This window comes from Polyodon spathula, chromosome 11 (genome assembly GCF_017654505.1).
Source record: "Polyodon spathula isolate WHYD16114869_AA chromosome 11, ASM1765450v1, whole genome shotgun sequence".
In the NCBI taxonomy this organism is placed as follows: Eukaryota; Metazoa; Chordata; class Actinopteri; order Acipenseriformes; family Polyodontidae; genus Polyodon; species Polyodon spathula.
In genome coordinates this window covers 15771265-15789952 of record NC_054544.1, presented here as the reverse complement: position 1 = coordinate 15789952, position 18688 = coordinate 15771265, and the positions used below count along the sequence as shown (strand labels likewise).

Below are 18688 nucleotides of genomic sequence, written 5' to 3'. Positions count from 1 at the left end.
CAAATGCTCCCTTGATCGTGGTTTAGGTGTCAGCAATCACACGGCAAAACTCAAGTAGACAAAGTGGCCACCCCTTCGCTGATGTGGTAGCTGTCGTTGTTTTGATCCATTCTGTCTGCTCCTATAGCATAGTTGTAGTGCGAGATAAGCTGAGGTTGTTTTTTGTCACATGTTGTTTTTTTGCTGCTGACCATCTCCAAACTTGCTTCAGTGGCTTAACACCATAAGCTATGCTGGCACAGGTCACAACACTGCCATTCCATCGCACAACAGACTTATACTCTTGTGTGACCCCATGGTGATTCTTATGACAGAGAATGCCTACTTTAGTAAAATTAAATAAATAATGTCATGAATAACTTAATAACAATTTTTTGTGCTGGCATTGTTTTCAAACCATTAAATATCCTCTTTGGAGGTGGATTAATTACGCAGAATATAGAGGAAAAGCATCTTGGAACACAGAGTGTTATGAAATGTTTCTGTTTTTTGCCATGGCAAAGTTTAAAATTCTTTTAAGCCCATGATTTATTTTCATACTTTAGGTGGAACTGCTGCAGATCAAAGAAGCTTGCAACACAGACACACACTTTTCCAACATGAATCGTGCTTTTAGCCGGAAAAAAGGTAAGTATTTAGCTGCTTATTTTTTGTTCTCTGACAAATCAATAGATATTTTGCCTTTATCACTGCTTTGATAAGACAAGGATCCCAGTGTTAATTTTATTTTATTTTTTTAAATCAATGAGGCATACCAAAACTTATCAGTACTTTAACTCATTAATCAATCGTCTATTCTGATCAGATTCTTGCTAGGCTGATTTTTCTATGCTGTTTCCCCACAGCATGACACACTTCTGCCACTGTCTCCAATTTAGCTTCTAAATAAATGAATACACTCCTGATGCTAGGATAAGCAGAGAAGTCTTAGGGGAGCACTTAAAGGCACTAATTGAAAGCACTATTAATAATTATGTTGACTTCCCTGTTTCGCATTTGGCTGTCTTTCTGAACTCATAGATGGTAATTACCGGTGGCAAGGCTGCAAGATATACTATTAGTCTTTTGGCCACTCTACAGTATGTGCTCTGATATTGCTTTAAAGTTCAGTTTAGGACTGTTGGTCTTAGTAGCAGAGTTAAATAGTTATATACTGTATCTGTTATTTGATCTCTGTATCTGTGCCTTGCACTGTTAAACAGTGGCTTCATAATAATGGTGGTGCTTCTGCATTGAATTACCATTGCCTCATGCAAAAGCTGTTGCTTGCACAAGCAAATGTATACATGCAACTGGATGTTTTGTCCAACATTAACTGCTTCAAAGCTTTTGTGGTGACACTGAGCTATCCTGTAATAACAGCATTAAACACTTTCATTGGTGAACAAAGGTCCTGCAAATACACTAACAGAGAATATAGAAGCTTAGATGCCAGTCATTTTTATTGTATTCTAATTTGAATGTGATAATGAAGGTAATGTTAATAAACTTGCATGCAGCTGGGAGCTAATGCAAAGTAGTAGCCCTGCAGACGCAATTATATTTGCAAAACCCCAAATGAATACCATTGTGGCGGCTTTTCAGAAGTAATTCTGCTACAATTTTACTGTAGCAAAAAACAGCAAACATGTTGTATTTTGGATATTTCAAATTAAACCACACAGTGCCCAAGAAAAAAGTTGGATTTGTATATTGTGTTGCATTTAAAATTAGGACTTGAAAGTAAATGTAAATTTGTGTTTAATTTCTGTAGTTAAATACAGGATTTTTGGTCCTTATTGTTTATAGAAGAAAGAAAGAACAGTTAGCTGTACAAATCATCCCATGCTATTGGACTATATGTACCATGCTATTATACTATATATATTATAAAATATATATATATATAATATATATATTATATATATATATATATATATATATATATATATATATATATATATATATATATATGATCCTCAATTTTTAAGCCTTGTTCCTTAGATTTGTTTTGCTTTTCTGTCCTGAAAGCATAAGTTTTTGAAAGACAAGATATATAATTGCTTCGAAATGTTGAGCATTGGTTGGAATTTCTGTTTTGATTCATGTAGAAGTGTTTATCTGTATTGAAGAATGCATGAATAGATAGAAAATGTCTTGCCAGGTGAGGCTCCATGCACATGCTGCAAAGCTCAAGGCATACATTAGCAAGAGAAGAGGGATTTTCTGACTCGAGAGCACACGACTGTTAAAGAAAAGAGAGCTTCAGACTAGGTTATGGTTTATAGTGTGTTATCAACGGGCACCAATATTGATATTGTATGAATATCCAAAGCTGGGTAAACCTGATTTAATCCCAGTATAAATGCTATCAAAATGAATGTCCAACAATAGGGAGTTTACGTTCCACCATTTTTATTTATCTAATCTTTTGAATAAGTATTTCACATTGCTGGTAAAAATAAAATAAATAATTGTGATTTCCGAAAATAATACTTTGGGTCCTTGGCTATGCCCATATGCAAGTATAACAAGATTTAACTCAAATAAGTAATTGTATTACTGTGGAAAATGAAGGTAACTTGATGTGGGGGGAAAAGGTATTTTTTTGAATTGATGTGCTTTTCTTTCAAGTGCTAAAGAGAGCTTGTTTATTGCCTGACCTAAGGGCTGTTAAAGTTCATATCTCCTGTCATTTGATTTTTCGTTTCTTAGCTTCTCAGAGCCAGCTTCATCTTTATCTTTAACACAGCTTCTTGTATACCTCTGTGGCAATGAGGAATTGCTTGCAACTCCACTTATATATCTTTTCTTAATACATTTCTTCAGCTTCCAAACCATTTAATGAACAAATACATAAACAAATACACAGCTGACAGCATCCACTTTACATCTATATGAAACTCTATTTAGAAAGTTTTGTATATTGCTACCAGATGGTCTTTTTAAATATCTTGCTCATATAAACAGGTAGAACATATTCTTAGGGACGTGTTTGTATACTGTAATGGGCAATGAAGCTTTAATAGTCTTGGCTAGTTTCACAAACCCTGACTAATCTTGGACTGCCTTACCAATGTAGTGCTAACGAGGTAGAGAATGTGACACTAGCTGTTTAAGGATCATCAGAGTGGGCTGTATGTGCATACAAACTTTGAATATTGTCATTATTAAAATCCAGATTTACAGTGCTTATAGAAAGTCTACACCTCCTTTCAAAATGTTCAGCTTTTGTTGCCTTATAGCTTGGAATTAAAATGCATTAAAATAAATGATTTTATATATATATATATTATATATATATATATATATATATTATATATATATATATATATATATATATATATACATACACACACACAATATTTTTCCATTTTATCTACACATCCTACCCCACAATACAAAAATATTCTCGAAATTTGGAGAAAATTAATTTAAATATAAAAATTGAAATAGCTTGGTTGGATAAGTGTCCACCCCCTTGAAATAGCAATCCTAAATTTGCTCAGGTGTAACCAGTCGCCTTCAGAATCACTCACCAAGTGGCCTCCACCTGTGTTAAATTGTAGTGATTCACATGATTTCAGGATAAATTCAGCAGTTCCTATAGGTTCCCTCTTGCTGGGTTGTGCATTTCAAAGCAAAAACTCCGGGACAAAGTTGTTGAAAGGCACAAATCAGTGAATGGGTATAAAAAAAATCAAAGGCCTTGAATATCCCTTGGAGCACGGTCAAGACAATTAAGAAGTGGAAGGTGTATGGCACCACCAAGACCCTGCCTAGATCAGACCGTCCCTCCAAACTGGATGACCGAGCAAGGAGACTAATCAGAGAGGCTACCAACAGGCCAATGGCAACTTTGCAAGAGCTACAGGCTTTTATGGCCAAGACTGGTCAAAGTGTGCATGTGACAACAATATCCCAAGCACTCCACAAATCTGGCCTGTATGGTAGGATGGCAAGAAGGAAGTCATTACTCAAGAAAGCCCACATTGAATCCCATTTTGAAGTATGCAAAGAAACACTCGGGAGATTATGTCGCCATGTGGCAAAACATTTTGTTGTTGACGAAACTAAAATTGAACTTTTTGGCCAAAAGGCGAAGCGTTGTTTGGCGCAAACCCAACACCGCACATCACCCAAAGAACCCCATCCCTACTGTGAAGCATGGTGTTGTTGGTGGCTGCATCATGTTAAGGGGATGTGTCTCATCTGCAGGGACTGGGGCACTTGTCAAGATAGTAGGGAAAATGAATGGAGCAAAGTACAGAGAAGTCCTTGAGGAAAACCTGCTGCCCTCTGCAAGAAAGCTGAAACTGGGACAGAAGTTCACCTTTCAGCATGACAACAACCCACAGCACACAGCCAAAGCTACACTGGAGTGGCTAAGGAACAAAAAGTTAAATGTCCTGGAGCAGCCCAGTCAGAACCCCGGCCTAAATCCTATCAAAATTTTGTGGCATGACTTGAAGATTGCTGCCCATCAACGCTCCCCAATGAACTTGACAGAGCTTGAACAGTTTGGTAAAGAAGAACGGTCAAATATTGCCAATTCTAGGTGTGCAAAGTTGGTAGAGACCTAGCCCAACATACTCAGAGCTGTAATTGCTGCCAAAGCTGCTTCCATCAAGTATTAACTTGGGGGTGGAAACTTATCCAATTATGATCTTTCAGGTTTGTATTTTTTAATATATAATTTTTTTCTCAATAAAAACTTTTTTTCTATATAATTTTTTTCTCAATAAAAACTTTTATTCCCCTTAACATTGTGGAGTATGGTGTGTAGATAAGTGTGGAAAAGAATCCTCATTTAAATGCATAAAACTCTGAGGCACTGACACAACAAAATATGAAAAAAGTTCAAGGGGGTGTAGACATTCTATAGGCATTGTATGTACTTGCTTTTGCTCCTGAAAATGAAGTGTAATTTATCATATTTGATCGTTTCCCTAGCTGAAATGTGTAGCGATATCACTGATATATATTCTGGACACATTCATTTGTAGGAACTGACTGTCTGCATTGCTTGAAATTAAAGATGCCAGGTTTTATTAAAGATGTCGTTTTTTTTTATTTATTTTTTTTATGAAGCAGATAATATTCTTCCTTCACGCTGATATATGATTAGGTTGCACATTATTATACTGCTGTACACTGGAACATCATCAGGATATCATTGCCAACATTTACATGTATAAGAAACAAGTTGAATTAAAATGATGTGTTTTACAAATTGTCTACAGCAGCGTTTTTTTTAATTGGCGGCTCATCTTCTGTCTGGCCCATCAGGATGTCAGCTACAGCGCTGCCAACTGGGCGATTTTTTTCCACAAAATGTGGCTGTTTTTAATTATGTTTTGTGGGAAAATAACTTTAATTCATGGGGTTTTAATGTGAAACAACTAAACAAGCTTTTAAATCATCCAAGTCTTTACTTTCTTTTTAAACACAGAATGAAGAACACTAAAATGACAGCACAACATTTTAATGAATGACTAGTATATTAATTAATACAATTACAAAGTGTTTGTAATAGTGTGTCCTGTATTTATTCTTTTTTAAATTGTAGATGAATCGCTTATTAAAACATTAGCACCAAAACATGTACATTAAACCAATTTTACTACTAAAAGGCTAGCAGGGATCAATTGAATTATTATAGGGGAAGAAAAACTGATTGATAAGCTTTCATTACATAACTTGCATGCTTGATGCGTAGTAATTTTTCGAAAACAAATGCAATGCGAGTGTCCAGTTTTAGACAAAGGAATTTAGATGTCCATTTTAAGTTGCTGCAAGAATAGACACAAAAATAACTTATGACTATTACTTAGACTTCCAAAAAGCCTTTGACAAAGTTCCACATGAGAGACTAATCCTTAAGTTGCAATCCATGGGAATTCAAAGAAGTACAGCACATGCTAGTGGATTCTTAACCTGGTTAAAACATAGGAAGCAGAGAGTGCAGTACATGTAAGAGAGGAAACCTCTAATTTGGGCCATGTATACTACATCAGCAACTGAAATCGGAGGATAATTAAGAAGCTTGTCAGATTTTCAGATGACATAAAGCTTGGGGAAGTGGGCAACGTGCTTTCAGTCCCCAGGAAATCCCCAAATATTTGGACTACATACAGAACTGGGCAGAAATGTGGCAAATTTATATTTAATGACAACACATGTAAAGTGTCACATGCCAGTCACAACAATGTATGATGCAGTTAACCAAAAGTGTGTTGTAATAGATTCATCACTGTCAGCAACCAGACAGTGGTGGGAAGCAATCCACAGAGGCAAACAGTATGGTTGGGTATATAGCCAGAAGTGTATAAGGCAAATCCAGGTTATGATGCAGTTGTATAATGAATGGGTGAGACTGCATTTAGAGTACTGTCCATTTCTGGTCACCACTGTTTCAACGAAGAGCAAGATATGAAGATAGGCTGAAAGAACTGAATCTATTTAACCTATGACAAGAAGAATAAGGGAGGACATAACTGAAGGCTTTAAAACGCTAAAAGGAGTTTACATTGGTTAGGGTTAAATGCACGTGAAAATTGACTCCACAGTCTTGACTCTGTGACAGTGTTACGCAAATCTGTGGCGTTGTCATGCAAAACACTCAAAACCAGAGCAGGAATCGTGCTTGTGGCTCACAAGGTTTCGGTAGTCAATATCCCGTTTTTAAGACTTAAAATCATGTAATCTCCAGCAGAAGTCCATACAAAACATAGATCCCCCCTCCCCCCACATACACACACACACACTACATTTATAGATTACTTCAACACTAGAACCACCACGGTTATACTCATACCTACAACCGCCAGTACATTTTAAACACCATCAATATTGAAATGAAAGACAAACTGTTGGATACAACTGAAAAGTTTTATTCAAGCACTTCGTATAAACATCTTCACATCTGAAACTCTGTATTTAAATGAACAATTAAACGTAAAAGGGTTTATTTTCTGTATGCTAGTCATGACTTGTCCATGTAAACACTGCCATAGTTAACACTAACCCAGGGCTTCTCAAACTCGATCCTGGGGACCCCCTGTGGCTGCTGGTTTTCATTTCAACCGAGCTCTCAGTTACTTAACTAGACCCTTAATTGAACTTATAATTTGCTTAATTAGACCTTTTTACTTGTTTTCAGCTCTTGAACAGTTGCATATTTCAAGTTAGCTATAACATTTTATAAGTAACTTGAACTGCAGCTGTTTAAGACCTGAAAACAAATAAAAAGGTCTAATTGAAAACCAGCAGCCACAGGGGGTCCCCAGGACCGAGTTTAAGAAGCCCTGCACTAACCTATACTTCTAAGTGCAGTACAGAAACCAGGACCACAGGACAAAGTTGGAAATTAAGTGAAGATACAAAAGGAAGGAGTCACTTCTTCATACAGAGTGGTGAGGGTATGGAATGGGTAGCCTAGTAATGTTGTTGAGACAGAATTATTTAAATCCTTTAAGACACAATTTTAAATTTTCACATCAATCAGCTGGAAGTAACTGGACAAACTTTGATGGGACAAATAGCCTCCTCTTTGTACATTTTCTCATGTTCTTATGGTCTACAAGGTAAAGATTAAAGATTTTCCAGCAGGGCTGGAGCAAATAGCACCACAGACATCAGGGTCTCTTAAGCTGACATGATTCTGTTTTATTATTATTTGAAAAATGGCCCTGTTTGGAGATATGACATGGAAAATAAATTTGAATTACAGTGATGTAAGCACTAATATAATTTGCTTTATGTGGGTGCACATGATAAGCGCTGTCTTTTGTGTGTACCTATTGTGACTCATGAATCACACCCTATCAAATGACTGAGCAGAACTTTCAAATGTTTTGTTATATTAAACCTTGGATTGTTTAAATAGATTAAGATTATAGAATACAATATAAGAGAGTAATCATTGGATAGCTACTGCATATAACCAGTGTTTATTATGCATTGTTCCAGTAGACACAGTGTATATGCCTTAACAAATATAAGGTGGTACTGTATGGGAGTGGTAACTGATTTATAATCAGTCACTGAATATAATAAACAGAGAAGAGGGTGGGGGTGGGTGGTAATTGATGAATTAGTATTCTAAGAATATGGTCTTTTTGATACTATTCATCATGATGAACACCACTTTATTATACTGGTATTAGCATTTTTTCGAATGTCACCATAGTTTTCTGTAGTCCTGGCCTGCTACTGAAAATTGAACTGCGTCTATAAATAAGCATCCTGCACTGATACAAAGACAAACTCATGCAGTCCTCCAGAGACAGTAGCACATGTCGTGTGTTCATCAAAGCATTGACAGCGGAAGGAACATTAGGAAAGTTCATATCGTTTTGCTTTTTGAATGTTTTCCTAAGATTAATAGAGTGCAGATTTTTTTTTTTTCATATTACACCTTGTGCCCTAATTATTCCCAGGTGTGTAGGTAAGCTAGTTTATTTGTATCTGTACTGAGACAGAGTAATCATTGTAGAACAACTAGAGGTGGGTATTTATCATCCACTTAAAGTACCTTGTTCTGACCTCACTAAAAATCTATGAATTTAAATTGATAACAGTCCCATTTTCAAATAAATTCAGAATACTTTAAAAAGCAATCCATCAGGTACAGGGATGGCCTGCCTATTACATTTTAAACCTAATGCAGAATGACTTGGTGGGTCAATTATTCTTCATTTTACCCCAGAGAACAGGTTATCTAATGGTGAAATTCTTGGCTTGGAACCACTTGTAAAATATCCATATGCATTTATATTAGATGCTGTGCTACATGCTGTGGACCAGCGGCTAAATATGGTCTTGATATAGCAGGCTATTATATATATATATATATATATATATATATATATATATATATATATATATATATATAAATATATATATATATATATATATATATATATATATATTATATATATATATATATATATATATATAATCACACAGTAGTACCAGTCAAAAGTTTGAGTACACCTGCTTGAAACCAGGTTTTTCATGACTATCTATGCTTTTAACTGAATAAACTTGTCTATAAACACTTAATATTTCATTATATGATACGTGTACTTATATAAGCTGATAATCATAAGTGAATTGCATTAAAAAATGTATTTTTTAAATGAAAATGTAAATCTTGTCAATTTCAATGAAATGGTCACCCAAAGCAAGGGGATTTCAGTCTGAAGCCCAAGTCAGTTAAAACTCTGAAATGTGTATAACAAGGTGTTAGAACACTGGCTTAAGTATAAAAGTGTCTTTGTTAGACGTTCTCAGAGTTAACTAGCACGTTACCTTATTAACCTTTTGTCACCAATTATTGTTAACAGGTGAGGGTCCATGATTACTATAAATATAGGTAGCATAGGCACAAGTGTGTCATTCCTGAATGTAAGGGAGCAGAAAATGGCAAAATACTCTGTTAAGCAAAGAAAAAACACAGTCTATAATTACTTTAAGAAATGAAGGTCATCAAGACAAATTGCAAGAACTTTGCAAGTGTCTGTATGCTGTGGCCAATACCATCAAACAATTTGAAGAAACTGGCACTCATGAGGACCGAACAAGGTCAGGCAGGCCAATGGTGACCTCAGAATCGGAGAACAAGTTCATTCGAGTCACAAGTCTGCGAAACTGGCGATTAACTGCCCCTAAAATACAAGCTCAGCTAAATGCTACTAGAAGTACAGATGTTTCAACATCCAACTGTTCAGAGGAGATTGCGTGAAGCTGGCCTAACTGGAAGAATTGCTGCAAAGAAACCATTGTTCAGAGTGCAGAATAAGAGGAAGAGACTTGCCTGGGCCAAAAAAAAAACAGAAACTGGATGTTTGAGGAGTGGAAGTCGGTCTTATTTACTAACGAGTCAAAATTTGAAATATTTGGGACCAACCGCCGAGTATTTGTAAGATGCAGAGAGGGTGAGCGCATGAGTTCTGCATGTTTGGTTCCCACTGTCAAGCATGGAGGATGCAGTGCCATGGTCTGGAGTTGCTTTGCTGGTGACAGAGTTGATGATCTTTACCAAGTCCATGGCAAGCTCAACCAGCATGGCTATCATAGCATACTTCAGAGGCATGCCATTCCATCAGGATTACGCCTAGTTGGGCAGTCCTTCATTCTTCAGCAAGATAATGGCCCGAAACACACCTCAAAGTTGTGCAAGAACTATCTGGCGAAGAAGGAAAGTGAAGGACAACTCAATCTAATGACCTGGCCTGCCCAGTCTCCAGATCTCAATCCCATATAACTTGTATGGGACGAACTGGACAGAAGAGTCAAAGCAAAGCTACCCACAAGTGCCTTACATCTCTGGGAATTGCTGCAGAAGAGCTGGGAAGACATGTTGGATGATTTCTTGCTGAAACTTGTTAACCGAATGCCTTGTGTTTGTGAGGCTGTTATTAAGGCAAAAGGTGGCTATTTTGAGGAATCCAAGATTTAGAGACAATTTTCAATTTTCTTGAACATTGCTTTGATACTCCTTATGTTTTGTTTTGTATATTGTAACTTGTGTTTTCATTTTCAAGTATTTACAGAAACATATACGATGTAAAACATTGCCAATTATGAAAAAAACCTAGTTTCCAGCAAATGTACTCAAACTTATATATATACTCAAATGTACTATATATATATATATATATATATATATATATATATATATATATATATATGCATATAGAAAGTCTACACTCCCTTTCAAAATTGTCAGCTTTTGTTTCCTTATAGCCTGGAATTAAAATGCATTAAAATATGTCATATTTTATATATATATATATATAATATATAATATATATATATATATATCTCCTACCCCACAACTTCCAAGTGAAAAAAACATTCTGGAAATTTATAGAAAATTAATTAAAAATAAAAACTGAAATAGCTTGGTTGGATAAGTGTCCACTCCCCTTGAAAAAGCAATTCTAAATTAGCTCAGGTATAACCAGTCGCCTTCAAAATCACACACCAAGTTAAGTGGCCTCCACCTGTGTTAAATTGCAGTGATTCACATGATTTCAGGATAAATTCAGCAGTTCCTGTAGGTTCCCTCTCCTGGGTAGTGCATTTCAAATCAAAGACTCAACCATGAGCACCAAGGTGCTTTCAAAAGAACTCCGGGACAAAGTTGTTGAAAGGCACAGATCAGGGAATGGGTATAAAAAAATATCAAAGGCCTTGAATATCCCTTGGAGCATGGTCAAGACAATTATTAAGAAGTGGAAGGTGTATGGCACCACCAAGACCCTGCCTAGATCAGGCCGTCCCTCCAAACTGGATGACTGAGCAAGGAGACTGATCAGAGAGGCTACCAAGAGGCCAATGGCAACTTTGCAAGAGCTACAGGCTTTTATGGCCAAGACTGGTCAAAGTGTGCATGTGACAACAATATCCCAAGCAAACCACAAATCTGGCCTGTATGGTAGGGTGGCAAGAAGGAAGCCATTACTCAAGAAAGCCCACCTTGAATCCTGTTTTGAAGAATGCAAAAAAAAAAAAAAAAAAAAAAAAAAAAAACTCAGGAGATTCTTTAGCCATGTGGCAAAAAGTTTTGTGATTTGATGAAACTAAAATTGGATTTTTTGGCTTAAATGCAAAGTGTTATGTTTGGCGCAAACCCAACACCCAGAGAACACCATCCCTACTATGAGGCATGGTGGTGGCAGCATCATGTTATGGGGATGTTCCTCATCGGCAGGGACTGGGGTACTTGTCAAGATAGAAGGGAAAATTAATAGAGCAAAGTATAGAGAAGTCCTTGAGGAAAACCTGCTGCCTTCTGCAAGAAAGCTGAAACTAGGATGGAAGTTTTCAGCACGACAATGACCCAGAGCACACAGCTAAAGCTACACTGGAGTGGCTAAGGAACAAAAAGGTAAATGTCCTGAGTGGCCCAGTAAGAGGCCCGACCTAATTCTGGTCGAAAATTTGTGGTGTGAGTTGACGATTGCTGTCCATCAACGCTCCCCAAGGAACTTGACAGAGCTTGAACAGTTTTTTAAAGAAGAATGGTCAAATATTGTCAAATGTAGGTGTGCAAAGTTGGTAGAGATCTATCCCAACATACTCAGAGCTGTAATTGCTGCCAAAGATGCTTCCACCAAGTATTAGCTCGGGGGTGGAAACTTATCCAATTATGATCTTTCAGTTTTGTATTTTTTAATATATAAGTTTTTTTCTCAATAAAAACTTTTTTCCCCCTTAATAGTGTGGACTATGGTGTGTAGATAAGTGGAAAAAATCCTCCTTTAAATGTACGAAACTCTGAGGCACTGACAAGAAAATGTGAAAAAAAAGTTCAAGGGGGTGTAGACTTTCTGTAGGCACTGTGTGTGTGTCATATATGGCAAAACATTACAAATAGAAACAATATCCATTGAATAAACTTGAATAAAAAATGTTTAAATAATACAATTACACACTGGAGTGTACTGGTATTTTACTGTAAAGTTTATGGAACCCAAACAAAAAAGGAATACCTTAGGTACACACACACACACACACACACACACACACATATATATATATATCTTTTGGTTACAACGTGTAAGAATTTTTTATTTTTTTTTTATTCCTGGGTAGTAAGTGTTATTTCCTAATTGCTTATGCCTCAAAAGTATAGAAAATGGCTATTATTCCCCACAAACTTTTTGCTTTTGTGACCAGGACAGTGATATTTTGAAATTTACCTATTTTCCAGAACATTTCAGATAGATTCAGTGCTGAGTAAACTTGGAGTAACTTCAAGAACTTTCCAGTAATATAAATAATAGTATAAATACAGGGGCCTTAAGCCCACCAGTTCAGTTTAGTTCCAGCTGCCTAAGTGGATACATATCTGCATTTTTCTGAGATGGCATCAAGAGGCTGCAATGGTGGCATTCCTGATGGGTCTCCAAGGTGGTTTTTACCAAGTTTCCCTGCTATCTTTGCCTTTGGGACAGCAGGGACACCAAGGCGCACTACCACAGGCGGGACTGGCCACAGCGGACCGAGTTCTCTGTGGGGAGGAACAACGTCAAGTGGGAGCCACTGGTGGACCCCCGGAAGGTGCTGATGCCACCACTGCACATCAAATTGGGCCTTATGAAACAATTTGTCAGAGCTCTAGATAAGGAGTCGGCAGCCTTCAAGACTTCTTCCCTAAGCTGTCTGAGGCAAAGGTCAAAGCCGGTGTCTTCGTCGGACCACAGATAAAGAAGATCCTGGAGTGCAGTGAATTCCCCAAGAAGCTCACTAGTAAGGAGAAAGCGGCTTGGAACAGCTTTGTCGCAGTGGTTCGGGGCTTCCTGGGCAATCACAAGGCCGAAAACTATGTGGAGCTGGTTGAGACTCTGGTGAAGAACTACGGCACAATGGGCTGTAGGATGTCCCTCAAAGTCCATATCCTTGATGCTCATCTCGATAAATTCAAGGAGAACATGGGAGCCTACTCGGAGGAGCAAGGCGAGTGCTTCCACCAGGATATACTGGACTTTGAACGCCGCTACCAAGGACAGTATAACGAGAACATGATGGGAGACTACATTTGGGGGCTGATTCGTGAAAGTGATTTACAGTATAATTGTAAATCTCGAAAAACTACTCACTTCTAAATCTTTTGTAGTCATTTTTGTATTACTTTAGTATAAATACATGTTAATTTGGATTCATATGTTGTTTTTTTCTGACTTTTTGTGAATGAAAAGACACACATTCGCCTGTTTTCTCATTGGAAATAGGTAAATTTCAAAATATCACTGTCCTGGTCACAAAAGCAAAGTTTGTGGGGAATAATAGCCATTTTCTATACTTCAGAGGCATAAGCAATTAGGAAATAACACTTACTACCCAGGAACAAAAATTGTGTTACATAGTGTTATATGCAAGAGCTGTATGATTAAGTTTTTATAAAATGCATTTTTTCTGTTTTCGTTGTATGCACAGTATTTCAGCTAATAAGAGATTCTGCAGAATCCTGATCCAGACAGGAAGTTCAGAGAGTGGGGGGTGTGGTGTTTTGGACTGCTAATGGGGAGCAGAAACTATTGTAGCACTCATTGTGGTGTTGCAGTTTAGGGGATAACCACGGGATCAACTCATCTTCCTTACTGAAACCATGCCTGGATCAGGAGACCATGACTGTTCAGTTGTCTTCCTGGTTGAAGAAAAGGAAATGCACCGTATATTACAGAATTCAGCCCTGCAAGTCTTTGAAACTGCTGTTGGAAAGAAAGGGAAAATAAACCGACCCCCGGCGTGTTGATTTGGCATTTCTCTCTTGTTATTTGCCCCTTCACGCTACACTTCGGGTCTGAGAGCTCAACAGCTTTCATTTTAACGTTCTAGGACTTCTTTGCCATCCTGATCAAGTTGTATCCGCAGAAATAAGCTTCAATATACGCCTCCCTCAAATACCGTAAAATAAAAAAAAAAGCTAAAAAATTGAGCCATTCAAAAACCATAGTACTTCTAATTACCGCCGCCCTTGAATAAACACTGCAGCTGTTTAACAATTTATATGTAGAACAATGATCAAGTTTGTTAGATTTGTCAGTGGCAAAATATTTGTTCACTGTTATAAGCTCAATAGAGTTGAACACCTGTTTCTTCTGGAGAACTGTTCATTGTACACACATACATTCTATGATATTTATCTCCCTGAGGGGACAGCAATTCAACAATTGCATCTGAATTTTCAGAATTTAAGCAGCAGTGTCTTGTAAGAAAGAAGGCTAGTGTTAGGAATAACATTATTAGGAATACAGCTGATCAGAAGGTAGGACACCTTTTCTGAAATCCCTTTTCTTTTGAGCTTAAGTGGGCGGTTCCTGAAACTGGCCAGAAATAATAGAGAACTTGTTGGGTTGAAGTTCTTTTGGTTATTCACTTGTTTTGTTCAGGATGTGTGTTTTTTTGTTTTTTTTATTATTATATTTTTTAATGAAACTGGTACATAACGGCTTCCCGTGGTGTCAGTCACATTATCTAATCACCATTGGATAGCTGAAGTAAATTTGAACTTCAATTCAGAATATGATTTAAGTAAATCAATCTATATTACTGTATTAAAAAAAAAAAAAAAAAAGTGTTGCTTGATCAAAGCAGCTAAGGAAATACATTAATAATAATAATAATAATGTTTTTTTTTTTCCTAATGAATTTATAAATGTCTAAATATATACTAAATCTAAGCAAGCATTTCTTATTTATTCCAGATAAAACATGGATGCATACTCCCGAAGCTTTGGCGAAACTCTATATATCTTACAATGCAAAGGTATGTATTATCAAGCAACACCACAGCCAGGTCAGGACACACTTTACATCCTCTGCTGGACATTTGACCACCAAGATGCTTTGGAATGTCTTCCATCTGCTCCCCATTGGACAATGTTCACCCTTCCAGGCACTTGCACTCTAATGGGAGCGCGACCATTGTATATTCAGTCATACTACATGTATTGTATATTCAGGCATAACACATTTTTGCATCAGTCATTTTAAAACCTAAATCTTTGTATGTGTACGATACAATTCCTGCCCCATTATTGGTTTGTTTGGTATCAAATTGCTTCTTTTATATTGATCGGAGCTGGACTGTATGAAGAGTAGCATTGGCATTTGAAATAAGACTGTGTTGTTTATTTTTTTACTATTTGTCTCCTCTGTGTTATGCTTGATTTGTTCCAGTGCTCTCTTGTTTGTAGCTGCTGCAATGCTTAATTACCAGCTATTTGTTTAGTTGGCAACAGGGAATTTACAGTAGCCACATTTCAGGACCACAGCCAATCCACCAAGCATAATATAAGATCCCTCTGTTCCTTGTACATTAATCATAATGCATACTGCAACATCAGGAGGGAGCAGACTAGCATACAGTAGCATTGTAGTACATTTGAATTATTCTACCATCTGCAGCTGCCTCTATGCACATTTGCTAGTTTCTGAAGTGGTGGCAGAATTATGTTCAAGAATGTTAAAATTGTGGAGTTACATACGTCTGGTGTGCTGCAGAATAATACACAGTATGAACTCTTTCAAAAAGAAGATGCTTGCAATGTCTGTTCTCTGAAAAACTCAGAATGTTTGTTATGAAGTAAAATACATCTATTTACTGGCAATACTGCAGTTGTAGGACATGTCGCATATAAATGCAGTAGTGATGACATAATTGTCTTTTATCCATTTAATGTAACGCAATGGAGGAATGCACATTTGAAATATGAAAACAATATGATCTCGTCTACATTTGTGATTCAATATGTTTCCTTTTTTTTTTAAATTTACCGTAAAACAAGATACAGTAAATCAGTTTAAACCACTACTGAAAAAATGGCATGCAAGGAGAACAATTGGCAGCTGATAACTTGCTGACAGAGCTTGCTCTTCATGTAGAATGTTAAGACTTGTCTGTGAACTGCAAGGTTTGAAGTTTGTGTCTAGCCCTTGTCTTTCCATTCAATTGAACAGGCTGAGATGCCAAGACATTAATGTGTTCCTATGATGCAATGCAACAGAGTGGAGCATTATATTAAAAAAAAAAAAAAAAAAAAAAAATCTTCTGTGATATATGGTTACTTTTTGTTCTCGGTTATATAGTGCTCCGCTCCATTGCATTACATATACCCAATAAAGAAATTTAAAAAGAAGAGTAATGCATGTCAAAAAATCAGCAAAACATTATGGTGAAGGCATTGTGAAGAGGCAGTTTGTTTAAAAAATGTTTTAGCGGTTCAGTGGATCAGAAGACAGTGGCTTGTTACTGTCAAACGGAGTTCACGTAGGCCAGAAGTATGTCTAGTCAAACTTTCTTTTTATGATGTTAGGTTGTTTTTGGATCCTAAAAAATAATGTTATAAGTATGAAGTAAATAAATAAACAAATATAATGATATATATATATATTTTTATTTTGGCATCCCTAGTCTCAGTGTGCATCAAATCCACAAGCACGTGGAAAGTGTGGAATTGGAAATTGGAATTTGATGTATAGTTGTAGACCCCTTCCCAACCCTAACCACAATGTTTCTCTGGTTTCTTACCATTTTTTCAAGGGAGATGTCTGGTTAAGTTAAGGGATGACACTGCAGCTGTAGGGACAATATTCCCATCTATCTTTTATTTATTTATTTATTTTAATCTTGATATTTACTGAATTTTTTATTTAGAGGAAATAAGTTTGTTGTGAGATTTATTTTCTGTCACTTTCTCTCTCAGTTGCTGTTTGAAAACGCTCTGCTAATGATGGAAAGATTTTGGGTCACTGCATCCTTCTGCTTCACTGGAATATTCAAATCCTGCAATCCTTTTATTCTGCTAAAGTATATATTGATAACACTATTTTGGATACTTTGCAATCAAATCTTTTTGGTTTGAAAGAAATGAACTCCTCTAGATGTAACAAACACATAGACAGAATAGTGTTCGAAGAATACTTACATAGTGTACACAGTAACATAACGGTGATAATGTTCAATAATTAATACATCTTTATTATTATGAAACAAAAAAATAAACATTAGGTATTACTCTTAGCAGCACAAACATAATACTATGTAGCAGACTTTCACTCCTTTGTTTTCTGCAGCTAGTGTTTAGTCTTAAGTGACTCGTGGAGGTTTCCTATGACAAACTGCACAAAAGATAGAAGTTTTGAAGGCTTGCTTGTTAACATATGGAACAAGAAGCAGGTTAATGATGCCATCTGTTGGGCATTTGTTGCAATGTGGATGTCTGCTATGGTAATTTTATAACTGAGCAAAAATTCTGGAGAAGTTATATTCTATATACCTTAGCTGATTTCTGATGCATAGTTTTCAGCTTTATTGTGGTTTTTTTTGGAAATCCTTCATCATATTGTATTTTTTTCTGATAAATAAAATATGTAATAAGAGTGTTTTTCCCCCGATGAGGGTGAAATCTACTGTGAAGGGGATATTGTGGACTATGGATGTCCATATGTCTCTAACTCTTCACACTTTTTTTCATACATCTGGAGAACCACTTCTCCAGTTGTCATGAAATCTACCATGGTTTATTGTTTATTGAGTGTCAGATTCTGGAGGTGTCTGTCTGGCCTTACATCCTTTGCATTTGTATGGTTATGCCTGGAGACTTGCTTATAAATTGTGATTTTTTTTTAAATGTCTTCGCAGTTTCTTGGAAATGTAGAAGTTGATCAACCAAAAGGTACAGAAATCGTGAGGGATGCTGTTCGAAAATTAAAGGTACGTTTTATTTTTGTATCTGTAATTTGATTTAAATCCAGGACTTGGGAACCATTTAAGGGAGAAAAGATGGTGCTTGCATAGGTTTGTTGGGGAGTAGGAAGTGTGAGTGGGGGAGAACAGTTCACAAAATAACTACTGCGTACTGTAAGGAAGGGCCTTCTTAAAAACAGAATTGAAATTAACCATCTGTATATAAAAGTTGTTGTACATAGAGAACTAAACAATTCCAGTAAAGCTTAAATTGTTTTATTGCCAACTTTTCTTAAGTCAATTGTTCAATGGCAAAGACACATCCATTTATTTAACTATTGGTAACTCAAAAACATATAATAGGTAAATGTCGGAATACTGAAAGAAACCATTTTTCTGTTCACTAACAATTACGAACCAATCCCTATCAAAACACTTTTAGAATAATGTGTGCTTCTTTCATACAGGACTGCTGCCAAGGCCATCCTAAGAAACAGACAAAAC

General features: G+C 36.5%; 1 protein-coding gene across 5 annotated transcripts in view; it reads left to right on the top strand.

Moving 5' to 3' along the window:
* Positions 1–18688, top strand: part of LOC121323092 (PTB domain-containing engulfment adapter protein 1-like) — a 134025-nt gene that overhangs the window by 93382 nt on the left and 21955 nt on the right. For all 5 annotated transcript variants that reach the window (XM_041263847.1, XM_041263848.1, XM_041263849.1 and 2 more), the window contains 3 exons: positions 546–627; positions 15201–15262; positions 18140–18211. In XM_041263847.1, the coding sequence (XP_041119781.1) occupies positions 600–627; positions 15201–15262; positions 18140–18211 (162 nt within the window). In that variant the 5' untranslated portion in view covers positions 546–599. The remainder of the gene's footprint in view (positions 1–545; positions 628–15200; positions 15263–18139; positions 18212–18688) is intronic.